Source organism: Grammomys surdaster, unplaced genomic scaffold, assembly GCF_004785775.1.
Source record: "Grammomys surdaster isolate TR1022 unplaced genomic scaffold, NIH_TR_1.0 254, whole genome shotgun sequence".
NCBI lineage: Eukaryota > Metazoa > Chordata > Mammalia > Rodentia > Muridae > Grammomys > Grammomys surdaster.
The window spans coordinates 1081755-1101794 of record NW_021604695.1 but is presented as its reverse complement, the minus strand read 5'-3'; the positions used below and the strand labels follow the sequence as shown (position 1 = coordinate 1101794).

The window sequence follows — 20040 nt, the reverse complement described above, 5'->3', positions numbered from 1 at the left end:
GCGGCGGCGGCGGGGGCCGAGAAGCCGGCCGGGGCGGACGCGCCCTTCGCCGGGCAGGTGGGCAGGCGCGCGGGGTCGAGGCCGGGGCTGGGGCCGGGGCCGGGCAGGGGGCGGCACCGACTGGGTCTCGTTCGGGGGGCCAGGCGCCGGGTCAGCGCGAAGGCCGGGCGGGGCCCGCGGGCCGGGCTCCGTTCAGCACCGCGGACAGGGGCGGCGGGCGGGGGCGGAGCGGAGGGTCGGGGTGGCCGCGGTGACGGCGGGGCGTGTGGCCTGCAAGGCTGTGTGTGAGGGAAACCGTACGCCTCGCCTCGGAGTAAATAGTAAGCGCAGCCAGTGTGTTGTGGGCAGAGGAGAAGCCGAGGATGTTGGAGCTGGAGAAGGGGGAGGGAGGAGAGCGAGGAAGGACCGGATCGCTGTCTTGGTAGCTGAAGGGCCGCCGGGATAGACTAAATCAGCATGGCCCCACCGGGCAGAGCTGAGGCCAACCGACAGTGGAGGGGGGGGGGGGTTGCAAGAAGGCACATTTGGGCCCAATGCAGGAAGTTTGTAACAATTGGAGGTGCTCAGCCAGCCCAGGAGGCGGTGAGCTGCTCATCACTGGCATGTGCAAGTCGGAGCTCCAAGAGGGGATTGGATGGATGCATGCATAATGCCTGCATGGATACATGCATAATAACAGTCGTGCACTATGGGCCAGACTTGGCGCTATGTTTGATAGAAATTAGCTCATTTAACCCCAGCATGAATTCTGTGAGCTTGTTGTAGCACCTGTCCCCATTTTACAGATGAGGATAGAGACCCTGAGAGCTTAAGTAATTTGCTCAAGGTCACAGAGCTAGTAAGTTGACTCTAGTCTGTTCATGTTTAAGCCAGGACATTATGTTGTATGGGGTCGGGGACAGTTGTAATAATTTCTTTGCTGTCTGCCAGCCTAGAAGGCAGCAATTCTAAAAAATAATGTTGAACCAGTGTTAACGTTGCAGGAGGAAATTGGTGATTGCCTGAATTATCCTGAGAAGTGTGTTTGTTAAGTAGAGATGCTATTTAGAAGAATCTGCCAGGACAGCAGTTTTTAACTGAGCAAGGGACTCAAGGGATCATAAATTCTCTGAAATTTTCTGCTAATTTGTGTTTATATGTGAAAAATGTATGTTTTTCTAGAAAGGAAGCTCCAGGTTTCCTCAGCCTCTCCAAAGATGATGTGTTTAAAGAAAATTTAGGATGTGTGAAAGAATCCTTTGCCCAGCTGATAGTCCGCCTCTTAAGGGTTCATAATTGTTAGCTGACTTTCAATGAAAACTTTTTCTAGTTTGTGGTTTTACCTCTATCAAAGTGATGTGGTTCATGGCTTTCTACTGTAGCAAAAGTAGGATTCTTCCAGACTTCCTGAGTGTGTGCAGGTAAGGCAGAAGGGTCTGCCCTGGGGTTTAGGATGTGTGGGCTCTCACCTGACCTTGGTCCTGGTGGCTTTGTGTCTTTGATCTCTCACCATCTCTGAAGATGGAGCTGAGTGAGCTCACGTGGAGACCTTCTCATGCCTGTGGTATTTTGCACACTAAGAGAATACAGTTTGCTTAGACGTGTCAGGATTTGAAGGGAAGGTTCTGTTTACACAGCACTTATCCTGACCAGCCTTACAGGGTTCGATTATTCCACCTCTCCCACCCTTCTCCATTCCCAGCCTAAGCTTTCCCATCATGAAGGGCCACCTCCCGGAATAGCCACATTCATCCTGGGTTATTTTTGTTGTTCTCTATGGATATCTGGAGGAGTTCATTTTCAAACTGACAGCTGTCTCCAGATGTGGAATTCTTTCGTAGAGAAAGGATAACTTCTTTTATTCTCCGATCCTGTCCTGTTACTACTCACCCCTCCCTTAGATCTCCTGATCAAAGCACATTTGGCCTCAGCCTCTGGGAAACAATCCACAGAGCACCCTGATCCCTTTCACAGGTCAGAACCGATAGCCTGGAACACAACACCTTGTGTGTGGATTACTGTTATCTGACTGCATTGACTTACATTTCTCCACATTGATGTCCCACTAATGTCTTTCTGTCCCCCTTCTTCCCACCCTTCCCCCACTTGGCATAGCATTTCCTTACCTGAAAGGGTTTAATATGAGCTGCAGCCCGGAAATTTTCTCTTTGCTCTACTTTTTCTGGATCACTTATAAAAAATTAAGTCAGCCATGTCCCGGCATGGTCTCTCGGGGCCCCTTGGACTCTTTATCCTTTCCATTCAGAGAAGTGATGACTGGCTGTTCCCATCTGGTCTTTCCTATCCCTAAGTGCATACTCAGGTCTTGATGGAAGCATGACCATCCCAGTTCATTTAAAATATCTAACACAGTATCCAAAACTCTTAGGAATTATTGAGGTAATTTACATCTAATTATCCCTTACTGAACACTAGTGGGTGAGATGACTGGAACCTTATCATTGCTTTTCAGCCCACAGATAATGTTGCTTGCTTCTCTTTCTGTCTTGAGGTCCCCGGAGTCCGACCCCTCCCTACCTCCCCATTAGCAGGCCGTATCTCCCACTGTTCATAGATAATGCATCTCGACTCCAGAATAGCTTGCCTCTCATTTATCCTAAGACAGGCTGCCAGGGTCCCCCCCCCCCTGCCCTGGCATGGTCCTGTGTTGTTCACTGCTGCACTTCCACCTGCACATTAGAAACCTTCCCTTAAGGTTCCAGATCACACTTGCCTATCTGGGAAACACCTTCCTTCTCCCAGCATCATTTATTCCTCTCAGGGGAGCACTGAGAGGCCACCCCAGTCTCTGTGTCATTTAATTTTTGAAAATACACATTGTTTGGGAAGAAAAACATTGTGGATCTCGGGCAAGTTTCTTCCCCCACCAAGATCTAACATAACTTCCAAGTTTGAATACTCATCTGTAAGCATTCTGTTCTTTATGTCCAAGGGTTACACTCATCTGAAATAGACATGTGTAGGCTTACAGGTTTCAAGGTCCCTTCTAAAACCTTTCTTAGGGAACAGGGGGATGGCTCAGCTGGTGAAGTATAAGCATGAGATTTGAGCCCACTCCCCAGCACCCATTTCAAAGGCCTGGGGTAGCACCTATTTCTCACCCCCGTGCAGGGTAGGGAAGAAACAGTGTCCCCAGGGGTTGATAGCTAGCCAGTCTATCCTAATTGTTGAACTTCAGGTCTCTCTCTCTCTCTCTCTCTCTCTCTCTCTCTCTCACACACACACTCACACATACATACACATACATGCATGTGTGGGCTCTCTCTCATACACACACACTCACAGGCGCACACACAGGTAACACTACCCCCCCACACACACATACAAATAAAGAACTTCCTAGAGGGGTGCATTGCCTGGGCTCCTTTTCCTGGACCAGGGGCTCACTCCTCCAGTTGTAAGCAATAGCTTCACAGTTCACCTTTGAGTTCTGTCATTGGATGCCATCCAAACAGCCATGACAGGCAGGGAAGAGGGATTGAGAGGCAGCATCACCATAGCAATCGCCAAGTAAGCACACGACAGCACTTCACAGTTACTTCTTCAATTGCCTTAAATGAGGTGTCCAAGGGCATAAACCTTGATTGCCAATGATTTAAACCAACCTGTCCCTGCTCTCCTGACTTGTAAATTGAAAGTGTTTTTCTTTACTATCTTTGGCTTTTGATTTCCTATCTCTTGTCTTTCATTACCAAGAAAAAAAGAATTTTTTTTATTCAGTTTGGTTTTTGCTTCTGCTTTCTGGAGTGCTTCTTTTGTATTTTGTGTACAGGATGGGGGAGGGGTGCTACCAAGTCTCTGGTTGGCTTCTTGCCTTTGGTGTATTTAAAGCATCCCTTTCTCTTAGTACTAGCTAGGGAGAATCCCCATCTAAGTTTTTTTCCTTCCTAGGTTGATTTGATTTTGAGGAAAATCAGAGTAGACAAAGCTAAGTCGGTGAGCTCAGGCCACGTGAGTAGCAGAGTATGACTCTGAGACTTAGGGTGTAATGGAGTCCTGCCGGTGAGTCTGGTTTTGAGGGATGTGCTCTGGGCAGATGGAGAACACTCTCTGGTTTGTACCTGCAGTCAAGGAGGTGAAGAGCTCCGGATGAGGCTGAGGCTGTGATGGGTCTATTAAGACACACTGACAAATTCCCACATCCCCAATGCCTTCAGTATCCTTGTAGCCTCCAGTACATCCCACTCTTGTTTGGGGGGAAAAAGCCCATTAGAAATTCTCTCTGCTACATGAGCTAAACCTGTCCTGATGCCTTCTTGTGTTCCTGTGGATTTTCCTCACAGCTTCTGCTTGTGTAAGGAGCTTCACACTTTCCAGGCACTGTCACGTATGTGGGGTCCTGGCAATGGCCTCATGAAGGAGCCAAGGAAGCTGTGTTCACCTTATGGATGAGTAAACAAGGCTCAGAGCTTCCTCTTCAGCTCCGCCAGGGACCCACCCATGGCTAAAACACACTAAGGTGGCACTGGATCTCTGTCCCTATGCTCAGTGCACTCCCCTCTGCTCAAAACTGCCTTGCTTCTGCATTACCGAAACCACTGTTTTCTGCTTTCAAGCATGTCCCATGCCAGATCTTGAAAGATGATAGTTTAAATATGGGCAAATTATACTCCTGGACGTAAACCCTAATTGTATCAAAAGACTTGTGTTAGGAATTGCTTAGCCTTGCAGATAATATGGAATCCTGTGAATTCCCAAATGAGGGAACAGGCTGAAATCACCATCCCCTCAGTGTCTGACACCTAACAGGATAAATACCTTTAATCTTCGTGTCTGTGTTCAAGTATTCAGAAGTTCTCTTGAAGAATACATGTTGCTTACTTAGGGTTTCTATTGCTGTGATGAAACACCATAACCAAAAAGCAACTTGGGGAGGAAAGAGTTTAGTTGACTTACACTTCCAGATCACTGTTCATCGTTGGAGGAAGTCAGGACAGGAGCTCAGACAGGACTGGAACCTGGAGGCAGGAGCTGGTGCAGAGGCCATGGATTGGTGTTTTTAATGGCTTACTTTACATGGTTTGTTCAGCCCGCTTTCTTATAGATCCCAGGACTGCCAGCCCAGTCATGGCAGTGAGATGAATCTCAGGTAGAGGAAGACAGTGGGGAATGGAGGGTCAGCAGTCTGGGCAGGGAAAACTGGGAGCCATGGCTCCTCCTGAGTCTGTGGTATGTTTAGGAAATACTGGATAACCGGATCTATCAGAGGTATCAGGTTACTTGATTGTTTCCAGTGAGAGCATGGAAGGAGAAGGGACTGGAAAGGGAGGCTGTGAGCAGACTGTAAGATTGGCTTTGGTCCAGAGTCTAAGGGGCCTCATAGAAGGTATCTGAGTAGAGAAGTAGCCTGCTCAGAGCATTGTGAGGAGGGTGGGGGACCTGCTTGCGCACACCCCCCAAGCTGCTCCGAGTGCTGGTTATGGCTCAGGGTATTTTAAGCTTACTTAACAGGACTTAGGCCTGAGTGCCAGTGGTAGGGGATGGCATATGGACACAGGTATGCACTCTGGCCCTGCCCCCACCTCGCTGAGGGGTCTGCTTTTTCATTTGTTTATTTTGCAGTGCTAGAGCTCTCACCCAGGGCCTCCTGCTTGGAGCATATTAGCTGAACTCTGAGCTACACTGTAGCACCTGCACAGAGCTTTAAGAACCAATCATTTGGGTCACTCAAGTTCTGATAAGTTTTACAGCACACATTTGTTTTGAAAATCAACTTTAGCAAAGTCCTGTGTGTACTAAATATCTATGTATATGGTTCGGATATCTGTGTACCCATAAGTACATAGATAACATTTTACAAAAGGTTCTGCATGTAGCTCTAACAAAGCAGAGAAAAACAGACATTGTTACTCAACTTTTGCTGGCAATGAATACATTTTAAACTCAATCCTGCACCACAAACATTTAGGTGTCTCCAAAGCAGGAGTGTTCCTTCGCTTCTTTCCTTCCCCACGTGCCTTATAACAGTAATCAAGCCCAGCCAGTCCCCATGCTGAGCATGAGTTTACTCTCCTCACTTCCTTACACATCTGCCTCTGACTAAACTTCTTCCATCTCTTATTTAACTTTCAAACCTTCCTGCCTGAGCAGTCACTTGCCTGCCTCTGATCCTTTATGAAGGAGTCAGAAAGATGGTTTAAAAATAAATGTACGTGGCTCTAGCTTTGTATAGTGGCACACACCTTTAAATCCCACCACTTGGTAGACAGAGGCAGGTGGGTATCTGTATAGCAAGTTCTAGGCCAGCCAGAGTTACACAATGAGTACCTTTCTCACACACACAAAAATTATATGAGATCTGTGTATAAAGCCAAATCATATTCCCTAAGTGTCACAGTTGGTAGAGCACTCGTGCAGTGTGCAGGAGCCCTAGGTTTCATCCCCAGCACTGCATAGACCAGCTGTGGTGGTACACACCTGTAATCATGTAGTTTGAGGCCAGCCTAGACTACAGGAAACTCTCTCTGTCTCTTTCTCTGTCTCTGTCTCTCTCTCTCTTACACGCACACACCACATACATGCACACTTGCACACAAAAGGCTGGCAAGATGGTTCAGTGGGCAAAGGCCTGTGCTGTCTAATGACACACAGTTGGTGGCATGAGTTGGATCCTCATAATTTACATAAAGGTCAAAAGAGAGAATGCCACAGAGTTGTCCTGTGGCCTCCACACTGGTACCATGCTCATACATATTCGATTAAATGCACACATACACACACACACACACACACACGCACACACACACAGACAAAGACAGAGAGATGGGAGAAATAATAAGAATGAATAAATAAAAATTTTAAATAAAATTTTAAAAGTAAAACCAATACAGCACAAATTATAGCCTGTCTCATGTTACCCATGGGCAAGACTGTACACACCTGTTGTCCCTGTTGACTGTTTACCTATGGGCGTACAGTGTAGTCTGAGCAGTAGCTATAGAGACAATAAGCACATCATTGCCGAGTTGGATGGTGATTACCCGTTGTTGGTTTTATTATTTTTATGTCTTTCTGAATGCTTAAAAACTTTGGTAATAACAAAGATTTTTTTTTTTTTTTTGGTTTTTCGAGACAGGGTTTCTCTGTGTAGCCCTGGCTGTCCTGGAACTCACTCTGTAGACCAGGCTGGCCTCGAACTCAGAAATCCGCCTGCCTCTGCCTCCCAAGTGCTGGGATTAAAGGCGTGCGCCACCACCGCCCGGCCAATAACAAAGATTTTAATGCATTCCAATTAGACCATCTTGTTCCTACCCTCCTCTTACTTAAATGGCTTTTAGGACAAAGACTAACCCATTATTACTAAACTAATACTAATTTTTTATTTATGTTTACTTTTTATGTATGGGTGTTTTGCCTACATGGATGTCTGTGCACCACAGGTATGCAATGTCCTCAAAATCCAGAAGAGGGAACTATTTTCTCTGGGGCTGGAGTCACAGACTGTTGTGAGCTGTCTTGTGGATGCTGGGAATTGAATCTGGGTCCTCTGAAAGAGTAGCTAGTGTTGTTAACCACCGAGCCATCTCTTCAGCCCCAACTGCTACCAATTTTTTATTATGGAAAACTTTCAAACATGCATAAAAACAGAAAGAACACTGTGGTGAGCCCCTTGGACCCAGCAGCCACCAGTCAACCATGTGTGGCCCTGACACCTTATGTAGCTGAGAGCTTCTCACTCTCAGACTCCTGTTTTTCTACTCACTTTCCTCATTGGTTGCTAGACTCCAACCACCTTGGCCCACTCTCTGCTTCAGTAGTCTACAAACACCTTCCCTTTAAGAAATTGAATGGGATAATCTTTTTTTCCTGAAATGTTCACTTTTTTAGTTTTCGTCTGGCCTCATCTGTTTGTTCGTCCACGGGGCTCATCCGAGATGTTAGATAGTTGGAGGGTGCGTCATTCCTGATGGCATAGCTGATATCTCTGACATGCGCACACAGCACCTTGTCCTAGTCTTTCACATATCACAACTGCAGTGTTTAATACTTCCGAATCACTCTCCCATACCAGGCTGTAGGGTCACAGCAAGAGTTCAGTGGGAACAACAGGCATGTAAAACCTTGCTGATTCTATAGCATGAGACAGACTCTCAGTCAGAGATGTGACGGTACCATTCAGAGAACCAAGGACATCCACTAAACCTGGGACCCATGGGGCACATTTTGAAGGATATCTAATAGTTTAGACTTTGCAACTGGCAAGGAGGAACCAGAGGATGGACTCCACATTCAACCCCCCTGAACTCAAATAATGGAAACTTATAAACTAGGTAGAGGTTGTCTAGCTCGGCCATTTTCCCATTAAAGAAACTAACAGCCATAACCACTGGTCTTTGTCTCCTCTATCCTTGTTCCTTAACTCATCAGTAAGTAGTGAGAACCAGGAGGGCAATGGGAAGAGTAAGAAAGACCAGGCCTCCTCCTTCCTCAGAGTGAATGGGAATGTGGCCACTCTCCTGGCCTTGGTCAGAGGCCTTCCCAGAATTAGAAAACGGGCATCCCAGTGCTGACCTAAAACCCCAAATGGGCCATGTCCTCAAGCCTGGTGATTGTCTGGCTTGTGGTGGCCTCTTGGGAGTGGGCCAAGGACATCGTGTAGAGCTCCTGGGAATTCCCGATAGTGCACTCACCACCCACTCAAGAGCCGATGGCAGCCAACAGGCAACGCTGTACCATTAAGGTGTTTGTCAAGAAGCTCAGCTGGTGTAGAACTAGAGTGGGGGTGTAGCAGAAATAAAGGGATTCTTCTGGGAGGCAGGACCCTGGGCTCCATTTCTGACTCCCTTGCTAACTTGCTCTGCAATTTAAATAAGCGATTTCTCCTCCTTGCATTTCATTTTTCTCTTCTGCAAAACATGCTTGTGAAATTACAGGATCTTTTATGTATTCCCGAGCAGTGCATTTCCCTTGAATGCTTAGTGTATCCAGTAGGAAGATTTTAAAAGTAGTTCTAACACGGGGCGGGGGGAAGCAAGGGTTCCCCATTACAAGGCTGGAGGAGAAAGCTTTTAATGGGACAAAAATTCAAGGGAACTGGCCCAGTGACCAAGCTGATCCTGGAGAAGTCACCAGAGAGATTGAGACAGCAGCAATGGCCAAGGGTGGTAGTCACTGTATTGCAGAGTGTAGGCACAAGGACCTGGTGACACTATGTATCAGAACCAAAGCTTTATGTTCATGTATTAGCTTTCTACTGCTGCTACAACAAATTGCCACAAATTGAGTTAATTAAAATAATCTAGCTATTGGACCTATAGGAAGATCCTTAATCCCATCAGAACAGTCTCTCTTGCTACATGACATTCACAGGCTTTGGAATTTGGATGTGAACATCTTCAAAGACCATTCTTCTCTGATTCTTCTTGTCACTGAGGCCGCTTAACAATTCTTTTATCATGCGTTGTCACCAGATGAGAAACATGATGCAGGAAGAAGTTAAGTCATTTCCCCAAAGGCACTCAGCTAAGTTAGGAAATATTCAGTATATGGCAGTATGTAGGTCCCAGATGAACTGTCTTCAGATGGGACCCTATCCAGTCCACTGGTGTAAAGAGAACTAGTGTGACTCTCTGGAGGAGGCTTTCTAAGATCTAAAGTCTCTCTCTATTTTTTAAAAAAAAAATCTTTTTTTAAGATTTGTTTGTTTATTGATTTATTTATTTTTAATTTATATGAGTACACTGTCACTATTTTCAGACACACCAGAAGAGGACATCAGATCTCATTACAAATGGCTGTGGGCCACCATGTGGTTGCTGGGAATTGAACTCAGGACCTCTGGAAGAGTAGTCAGTGCTCTTAACCACTGAGCCATCTCTCCAGCTCAATCTAGAGCCTCTTTCATTCTAGGGACATGCTCTGCCACTGGGCCAACCCTGAGCCCACATCAATACTCCTGAATTTACATGGCCCACTCCTCTACTTTAAGATCACTTATTCAAATGTCTGGGACCTTCCCTGACATTTCTATTAAATAGCTGTCCCAGAATTCTCTGTCCCCGTGGCCTGCATTACTCTTCACCACACTTATTTTTTTTTTTTTTGGTTTTTCGAGACAGGGTTTCTCTGTGTAGCCCTGGCTGTCCTGGAACTCACTCTGTAGACCAGGCTGGCCTCGAACTCAGAAATCCACCTGCCTCTGCCTCCCAAGTGCTGGGATTAAAGGCGTGCGCCACCACCGCCCGGCTTCACCACACTTATTACTATTGGTTCTCCCACTAGATGACAACCAGAGAGTAGCTGGAGTCTTTTGTTCTGTTATCGCTCTACAGAGCCCAGTTCTTAGTGAGCTGCTCAATAAATATCAATGGGCCTGGACAGATGGCTCAGCAGATCTTGCAGAGGCCCCAGGTTCAGTCTCCAGCATCCGCATGGTGGCTGACCTGTAACTTCAGTTCAGTGGGGTACAACACTCCCTCTGATCTCTGTGGTCTCCTGCATAGGTATGGTGCACATTCATACACACTCAGGCACACAGAGACATACACCTGAAGTAAATATTTAAATGTTAAAAGATTAAAAACAAATATTGAATGAATGAATGGACAGAAACAAGTGGATTTGGGCTGGAGAGATGGCTCAGGGGTTACGAGCACTGACTGCTCTTCCAAAGGTCCTGAGTTCAATTCCCAACAACCACATGGTGGTTCACAACCATCTGTAATGGGATCCGATGCCCTCTTCATGTGTGTCTAAAGACAGCGACAGCGTACTCACATGAAATAAAATAAAAAAAGAAAGAAACAAGTGGATTTGGTGTTTGGAAGGCAGTACCAGTACTTCTTGGTAAAACTGGGTATGAGGAGTAAGGAACAGCAAGGAATCATGGGTCATATGAGGCCTGTGGTCTGAAGAACCGAACAAGTGATGGTGCCATATTCTGACACAGAAACTGTCTTAGGTGGTGTTTCTGTTGCTGTGATAAACACCAACCAAAAGCCAGTTGAGGAGGAAAGGTTACACACTGATCATTATCCATTAAGAAGGGAAGCCGGAGCAGGAACCTGGAGTTAGGAACTGAAACAGAGGCCGTGGGGAATACTATCGACTGGATTGCCCTCCCCCTCACTGCTCAGCCCTCATTCTTACCCCACTCATGACCTACCCAGGGGAGGCACCACAATGTGCTGGCCCTCCCACAGCAGCCAGTAACCAAGAAAGTACCCCTACAGACTTCCCTACAGGCTAATAACCCTCGCCCTGATGCAAGCACTTCCTTAACTGAAGCTCCCTCTCCTTAGATGGCTCTAGTTTGTGTCAGGCTCACAGAAGACTAAGAGCACAGGAGCCACTGCGCAATGGTAAGCACAGCGGTCTGAGTACGTAGGAGTCCCCGGAAGGGGGAAGCTGCCTGACCACGAGGAAAGCTTTGTCACTCTGGGTAACCACTTAATCTGTCTATATCTCAGTTTTCTCATCTGCCATTGGGGATCACCATTCCTCCCTGTGGATTGCAACCTACTGAGTGCTGAGCGCAGTGCCGAGAGCATAGTAGGCACTCTGATAATGATCATTACTGTAATTAGGTCATCTCTAACTGCCAAAAAGTTGTTTCTGCTAGAGTCAAGATCTGTGTCCCACAATCTCTCATTCCACCTTCTGTACCAACAAACAGCTCTCCTTCCTTCATGAAGCCACGTCCTCCATGAGACCCTCCTCCTTCAGCCTGAATGTCCCTCATGCATCCTTGCAGGAGGGTCCCCGGTTTGCTTGCTTTCCTTTGGGGAGTTCCACTTTTATCTTTTTTTTTTTTTTTTGAGATAGGACAATGGACCCCATTACCTCATCAAGCAGGGAAAACCAAAGCACAATTGATAAATTTCAGAAGATATTTTGTCTATCTTTACTAGATACCAGGATTTATACTGGGATGGGACTTGAAACTCTTGTAATAATGAAGCCTGTACTTTGTCCCTGACGCTTGCATGGGTGCCAAGGCTATGTATGGATTTGATTGTCCAGACTCTGTGTCTATGTGTGTTGTTGTAGTGTGTATGTAGGTGCACATGTATGTGCATGCACACTCATGTATGAATATGTATGCATATGTGTACAAATGCACACAGAGGTCAGAGGTCAAGTTAGGGTACCATTCCTCAGGTATTCCACAAGGTATCTACCTTGTGTTTTGAGACAGGGTTTCTCACTAGCCTGGAGTTTGCCAGTTAGACAAGGCTGGTTGGTCACAGAGCCCTGGAGCCCTGCCTGTGTCTGCCTCCCCAGTCCAGGGATTAGAAGCTTACATCACTGCATGCAGCATTTGTACTTGATTTCTTGGAATCTAACTCTGGTCCCCCTGCTTGGGCTTTACTGACTGAGTGCCCTACCTCTCCAGACCCCGGACGCTTTGATTACATCTTTGGTTCGCTCTTCGTCATTCCAACCCAGACCTCCAAATCAGACACCTTATTGTCTGGTCCTTCTTGATAGGCCCCCACCACTAATCTTTCTGATGATGCCAGGGGGCACTTCGCTCCTACCAGACGCCTGACCATCCTCCAACTCTTTCCTTCATCTGGACCATCTGAATAGATGCGATGCTCTCTAATGGCTTGGGGACCATCTGTTGTAACCGATCCAGTTTCTCACTCCTCCCCAGGCCGTCTTGGTTTTCCAAGTGTGCTTCCAGTTATCTTCTCTTCCCATCACCACATCTCATCTCACCACCGCCTCTGCTGTCTGCCTCTCTCGTCTCTCTTAGGACCACATGTCCCTCTCCTATCCTCCGATCTTCTCTCCCTGCCATTCATTACTCAGCTCTGGCTCCTCACTGAAGTCCCGCCCTTTGGCCAGCAGACCAATCACGCTGCTCTGTTTATGATTTCCACATGTTTGGTTCAGCCCAGCTATTTCGGGTCGGCTGTACCTGCAATTCTTCTCACTTTCCTCTGGGTTTTACACCTCTTTTGGCACTTAGAAGGTGACAGACATCTTAGAGGTAGTTAACTGCTGTCAAGGTTAGACTTCTGACATGGCTGGTGATTGATTAATGGGTCAAGGTGTAAAAAAGTTGGAAGGTAAGCCATTTAAAACTGAAGGACGATGCTTCTCTTAGTGGGCTTTATCTTTGTTTTTTCTTTAGCTAGGACAATGGATCTCATTGCCTCATCAAGCAGGGCAAACCAAAGCACAATTGATAAATTTCAGAAAATATTTTTTTCTACCTTTATTAGATACCAAGATTTACCCTGTGTGTCATCTTGTCCGTTCCTTATTAAGCCTGCCCAAGATGAGATCCTTCCCTTGGTACTCAGACAGTGCCTCCCAGGCCAACTGCTCATTCATTCACTCATTCATGAGCTTAGTGACTATTGAATCAGACACTGTGCTAAATACTGTAGCAGGTTTTAAAGAAAAAAAGGCAGCCTCTGTTCCCCAGGAACTCAGTGTAGTTGGAGAAACATATCTGGTCAGTGAATAGATGTGGGCATTGGAGTGACTACATTTAACAGTGTGCAGATTATGTCAGGAATAAAGAGGGCTGCCTAGCTCTACCAAGTGTTCCTAAGGAAAGTTTAATGAAAGTGGGGATATTTGAGGTAGATTTTGAAGGATGAGTAGGAGTTTGCTACCATGTATCGAGAGAATGGGGTTTGTAGCTATCGGGACAAACCTGGAAGTATGAAAGGGCAGAGTGGGCGGTGGTGTCTTAATGTTATCAGGGACTTCTTCCTAGAGAAGTTAGAGGAGCAGGTGAGTGGTGGAGACTGGGTAAACAGAGGATGCAGGAGTTTACTAGTCTCTGAGCCATGCTTCTTAGCAGAGAGCTACAAAACAGGGTCTTGTTTGTTTGTTTGTTTGTTTTGGTTTTCTTTTTTCGAGACAGGGTTTCTCTGTGTAGCCTTGGCTGTCCTGGAACTCACTCTGTAGACCAGGCTAGCCTCGAACTCAGAAATCCGCCTGCCTCTGCCTCCCAAGTGCTGGGATTAAAGGTGTGTGCCACCACCGCCCGGCCAAAACAGGGTCTTAATGCTTTGGCGACAGGACTTAACCTGGGAACAGACTTTAGAGCAGGTGAGTGGGTGAGTGGCTCATCTGCTTCCAGCCTTTCCCACATGTCAGTGTTCAAGTTTTGTGGCTGGTCCTGGGCCAAATGTCAAGTTCCAAGAGATTCTTTGTAACATAACCACTGTGAGACTAGACCACTGTTTGCCTCCGCTCTCCGTTTCCCTCCCTCCTCCCAACCTCATCACCAACCCACATCCAAAGTTCTAGTCACTTTTGCATATTTCTCAGAATATGCCACACATATCTGATGGGCAGTTCAAATCTCATTTCCACCTGGATATCTCCCATGACCTCCCCTCTCCCCTCCTCCCTCCACCCCCGTGAACAAGGCATCCCCCTTTTCTCCCTTAGAACCCTCTCTGTACCTGCTCTGTAGTATTAAGTTTTCATCACAGGTTAATCTGTCAGTCTGTGAGTTCCTTATTTGCCACTGTAACCCCAAAGCCTTGCACAGAGCCTAGCATGTGGTAAAGGTTTGATAATGTTTGTTGAATGACATGATGAACAAATAAAGTATGTCCACTCTGTCCCAGGCACCGGATATAGAGATGGAGGGGGCTCCCAACAAGGAGCTTAGAATCTGGTGGAGAGTGGTATGTGGTGATTGGAGCCCAATATTATAAGATCTATAATAGGGGGTTTAGAGAGTACTGAGGAGAGAGAAAAATCACTTAGCCTGGGAAGTCTTCCAGGGGTAGTAATTTATGGATTGAACATTAAAATATGAAAAGCTTTTGCCAAACTAAGAGTACTCGGCAAAGAGAAGCGTCTGTGCGGAGATGTAAAAGAGAGTCGGTGTTGGAGGACTGTGAGTATTGACACTCTGTAGCGTCACTCTGAAGGGAAAACATGTTTTAGACACCGGAGTTGAGGGGAGCAAGGCTGTCACTCTTTTGCGGATGTTCCAAGACTATTATTCTGGCAATTTGGCTTTTAATCAGTTTTATCACAAGGCCATGAAGATATTACAGTCACCTTTGGTGAAAGATAAAAGTCACTTATTTATAGTTTCTGGCAGCTGCCTTCTAGAAGTGGCTTCATTTGGCTTACAATAAGGACATTCACAACAGAGTTGTTTGTATAGAAACAAAACCCAAAAGCTCTTGAGCTAAGGCTGTAGCTCAGATGGTTGAGCGCTTGCCTAGCATGCATGAAGCTTTGGGTTTGATCCCTAGAACCAGAAAACTGGGCATGGCAGCAGATGCTATAATCCTAACATGTCTTGGAGGCAGGAGGATCAGAAAGTTCAAATCATCCTTGACTACGTAGCAAGTCCAAAGCCAGCCCGATGCACATGAAAAAGGTTCACGTGAGAACGGGACAATCCTCTTTCCCAAGGTGTCTTCCCCGTTCTCAATCACCAGCACTCAGGATGACCCTCTGAAGATGGGCAGAGAATAGGCTTTCTGGCAGCAAGCCTGGCATTTGGGGTGTTCCTGACTCACTAAGAATGTGGATGTGTTGCTCATTTTCCTGGAGATGATGTGGGACTCGTGGGTGCTCTGGTTTCTTCCGGTTTCCATTCCCTCTCACCTATTGAGGATGAGGTCAGCTCTTGTACCTTGCTGGGCTTTGGTCTCTCTGCAAATTTGACCTTCATCCAAACTTCTTTTAGTCTCTTGCTCTTTTTACACACACGCACACACGTGCGTGCACACACACACATACACACACACACAGAGCCATTTTTTTCTTTGTAGTGTTTGAGATTGAACTCAGGGCCTTTATGCTTGCTAGTCAAGAGCTCAACCACTGAGTCACAGCCTCAGCCTTTTTTTTTTTTTTTTTTTTTTTTAGAAAATGGCTGGGCAGTGGTGGCACACGCCTTTAATCCCAGCACTTAGGAGTCAGAGGCAGATGGATTTCTGAGTTCGAGTCCAGCCTGGTCTACAGAGTGAGTTCCAGGACAGCCAGGGCTACACAGAGAAACCCTGTCTTGAAAAACCAAAAAAAAAAAAAAAAAGAAAAGAAAAGATTCTTGGGCTGGAGAGATGGCTCAGCCATTAAAGGCTAGGCTCACAACGAAAAATATAAGAGTTCAGTTCCCAGCACCCACGGCTGTCTCTCCAGCCACTGAAAAATAAAAAAAATTAAAAAAAAATGATTCTTTGAAGAAAAAAACCTTGGGGGGAAAAACACAAAAGAAATTCTCCACGGCACTCTATCTAAAAAGATATTCAGTTAGGTTGTTTTTGATTGTTGTTTAATTTTGGAGGGGGCTGAGGCTATAGTTGAGTAGTTGAGTGTATACTTAGCATACAAAGAGCCCTGGGTTCAATTCCCAGTGCACACATGTGGGCACATGTACATGCACCCATAGGCACATACATGTGTACACACACTGCTGGCATCAACTCAGACCTTCAGGAAGTTGATAGCGCCAGGACAAAGACCTAACAACCTTTCACCTGCATCTCCAATTGTTAGCATTTGACTGCATTTGCTTCATCCAGCTATCTCTTTCTCTCTCAAAATATATTTACGCGTTTATTTCAGAACCCATTAGGCACCAGTTACAGATACCACACATTCTTATGTAAGCCTTCAATGTGTATTTCTGAAAGGCAAGAAATTCTCTTACATAATAGAGTTTTCTATGCATTTATTATTTATCTATATATAAGGAATATGTTGCTTTGCTTATTTATAATTGTTTGTAATGGATTGCTTTGTGTGGGGATGGTTAGCAAAGAAGACTATATATGTATTCTCCTGCCCACAGATATGGTGCAGTGCGATGCTGCATCAGATTGACTTTAGGCATAACGTGCTTTAGGTTGACAGCCAGGGAGCGAGCCAATCAGAGCTAGATCTTCTGGATGTTCACTTGATCATATCTTCGGGGTGGAATGAAGGAGGAAGAAATCAGAATGTGGGTCCATAAGTCCTCTGGGTAAAGTGATCCCTAGTTTTAAGGTCAAATCTCTGCCACGTAGAACGGAACTTCTCCAGCATAACACATCCTCTTCCTTCACTTGTCTTTCAGAACTGGTTAAAATCGTATGGCTATCTGCTTCCCTATGAGTCACGGGCATCTGCCTTGCACTCAGGGAAGGCTTTGCAGTCCGCAGTCTCCACTATGCAGCAGTTTTATGGGATCCCAGTCACTGGTGTGTTGGATCAGACAACAATCGAGTAAGATTTGCATAGGGCATTATATCTTTGAACTTTCTGTTCACATTTGTCATGGTCATCTACCTGTCCCCACTCCCACCCCCCATTTTAACTTTAAGCTGTGTGATAGGAGACAAGTCGCTTAACCCTGCTGGGCCTCAGTTTTCTTGTCAGTACAATGAGGGAGTGGGTTACTGAAGACCTGGTTCCAATAGACTCTGTAAGTGGCCCTCTGGGGCACCGCCCTAAGATGCATGTGCACAGCTAACTTGATACAGAGAACTGTGGGGCGATAACAGGCTGGCATTTCTTGCTCCATCTTTCCCATTTACCAAACACCTGCTAAGTGCCTCCATGTGCCAGGCACTGTGCTTGGCCCTAGCCGCCTACTCAGCTGTTTTGTAAAAAACAGTCATCTGGCCACGCCATCCTAGGGCTCAGAAACACAGAAACCCGAGGGAGATGCTGAGAAGGTAGAAACAGAAATCCAGCCACGAGAATGGTTCTCAGGGATAGCATACCGATGGAAGAGTGAAGAGGGTCACTTAGCCAGCCTCGAAGGAGGGGCCAGAGGGATGGGGAGGGTGTGTGTGTGTGTGTGTGTGTGTGTGTGTGTGTGTGTGTGTGTATGTATGTAATCCCTAGGGGAAGTGACATCACTGCAGTGGAAGGGGCGCGGCCAGCAGGGTTAGCTGCTGAGTAGTCTAACAGAAGGTGACTGGAAGGCATTGCTGAAACAAAGTCAGGGGGCAATGAGGGAGGAGACATGAGCCCAGATGTGGCAGTGACATGAAGACCTTTGAGAAGCCTGAGAGCAAATGGAAGAGGAAAAAATGGGTGGTAGCCAGAAAAGGAAGGTGTTTTTATGTGTTTATCATGGGAGAAAGCTGGGCCAGTGACGTGGTTCAGTGGGGAAAGGTGCTCGTTAGATCCCAGAATCCACGTAATGGTGGAAAGAGAGACCAACTCCAGAGTCCTTCTCCTATGTTTTACCACACACACATACACACACACACACAAACACAAGAGAGAGAGAGAGAGAGAGAGAGAGAGAGAGAGAGAGAGAGAGAGAGAGAGAGAGGTGGTTCAGTGTTTAAGAGTACTTAACCACTCTTGCAGAAGACTCAGGTTCATATTCCCAGCATCCACATGGTGGCTCACAACTTTCTCTGGTCCCAATCCCAGGGTCCAATACCTCTGACTTCTAGGTCTCCTGGACTTACTTGCTGGGCAAACAAATACTCAGGCACATACATACCCTTAAAAATAAAACAAGTATTTAAAATATAAATAAATAAAAATTTAAAAAGATTAAAGTAGTTGATTACACTTTTTGGTTTGGTTTGGTTTGGTTTGGTTTGGTTTGGTTTGGTTTGGTTTGGTTTGGTTTGGTTTGGTTTGGTTTTGCTTTGTTTCAGACAAGATCTCTACATAGTCCAGGCTGTCCTGGAACTCACAATGTAGGCCAGACTGTCCTTGAACTTACACAGCTTCTCATTCCCCTGCCTCTCAAGTCCTGGGATTAAAGTATCTGGCACCAGTATGCCTGGTTTTTTGTTTGTTTGTTTGTTTGTTTGTTTGTTTTAGAAATACCCATAGGCTGCCTAGCAGGCAAACATGCTTGCCACACAACATAATAACCTCAGTTCAGCCCTTAGGTCTTACAGAGAAAGGAAGGAACCAGCTCCTAAAAATTGTTCTCTGATCTTGTGTGTGCACACATACACAATAATATAATACTTTTATAGTATTATATAATAATAAGCATAAATGAGAAAACATAAAAACTAAAAAGAAAATATCCGTGAAAGTCATTTAACTTGCTTCAAAAGAGACGTTCAGGCCAGAAAGGCATAGAAAGAGCAGAAGTGAATTTCCAAAGGGGGAGATAGGAGCTCAGGAGAGGGCGGAAGCAGATGGCAGGGCTGGTTGAGGACACGGGAGAGCTGGCAGAAGGCAGACTAGGAAGGCACACGATTGTGACTGGAGAATCAGTGCACCCAGCAGACAAGTTACTCTGTCATCTCCGATGGGCTCGGCCTGTTTATTTGCAAAGGAAAATATTGGGTTTGGCTATCAAACCCTTGAGTTCATTATTCCAAGCTGCAAAACTCTTAAAACTTGATGATCCGTAATTCTATCCAAACACTTCCTGGTCCTTCCTTCTCTGAGAGATATTGTGAAATTCTAAGACGGTGCTCATGAAGGTTCCTCAGAGGCTGTGGGTGGGACCCTTGGTCCTTGGCCTCATGAGCGAGTGGTTTAAAGATCCCAGCCTCCTCCCTAAGCTGATGTTATTTTGAGGCATTTGTGCAGGCTCCGTGGCAGTGCATCCTGGGCCAGGAGCACTGGTGTCTCTGCTGCGGCACCACCTGGCCTTGGATTTTATTCTGTTCCAAAAAGCCCCAGGCTTGCTGGACAGGGTTCAAACCACAGCAGGGGGATGGGGAAAGAGACACAGGAAAGCAGCTGAGGAAAGAAGTGACATCTCTGCCCGCATCTCTGCCCGCACCTCTGCCCGTACCTCTTTTAGGGAGTTGGGACTAGTGTTCTGGACACACAGAAAGGAAAAGACTGTTCACACTTGGTCCAAGACCAGAGTGGGTTGGGTAGAATTCAGGACTCCACTTTAGCTCTGTGACCTTGTGCACTCGAAGCCTTTCATGGGGACCATCTCCTGCCATAGGGTTCTGCTATAGTCCCACTGGGTCCCACTCGGTCTCACTTGGCCTTGCAGTAACAGAGTTGGCTCCTGCTTCTCTTTCCAGCGTGTGTTACTGAAAGAAAATTTGATTCACAATTTCAAGTACTATTTCTGAGTGTTTGCCTTGAAAAATGTCATACACTTCTCCTTCACTCAGTCCTCCAGCAGCCAGGCTCCTCTAACTCAACTTCAGCTAAACTGAGAGATAGAGATAG

The 20040-nt window shown here is 46.2% G+C and overlaps 1 protein-coding gene across 1 annotated transcript in view; it reads left to right on the top strand.

The window, feature by feature from the left end:
- The first annotated feature begins 6 nt into the window (after positions 1-6).
- Mmp24 (matrix metallopeptidase 24) overlaps positions 7-20040 on the top strand; it is a 42910-nt gene continuing 22876 nt past the window's right edge. The window contains exons 1-2 of the mRNA XM_028775285.1: positions 7-57; positions 16994-17142. Of these exons, the coding sequence (XP_028631118.1) occupies positions 17087-17142 (56 nt within the window). The 5' untranslated portion in view covers positions 7-57; positions 16994-17086. The remainder of the gene's footprint in view (positions 58-16993; positions 17143-20040) is intronic.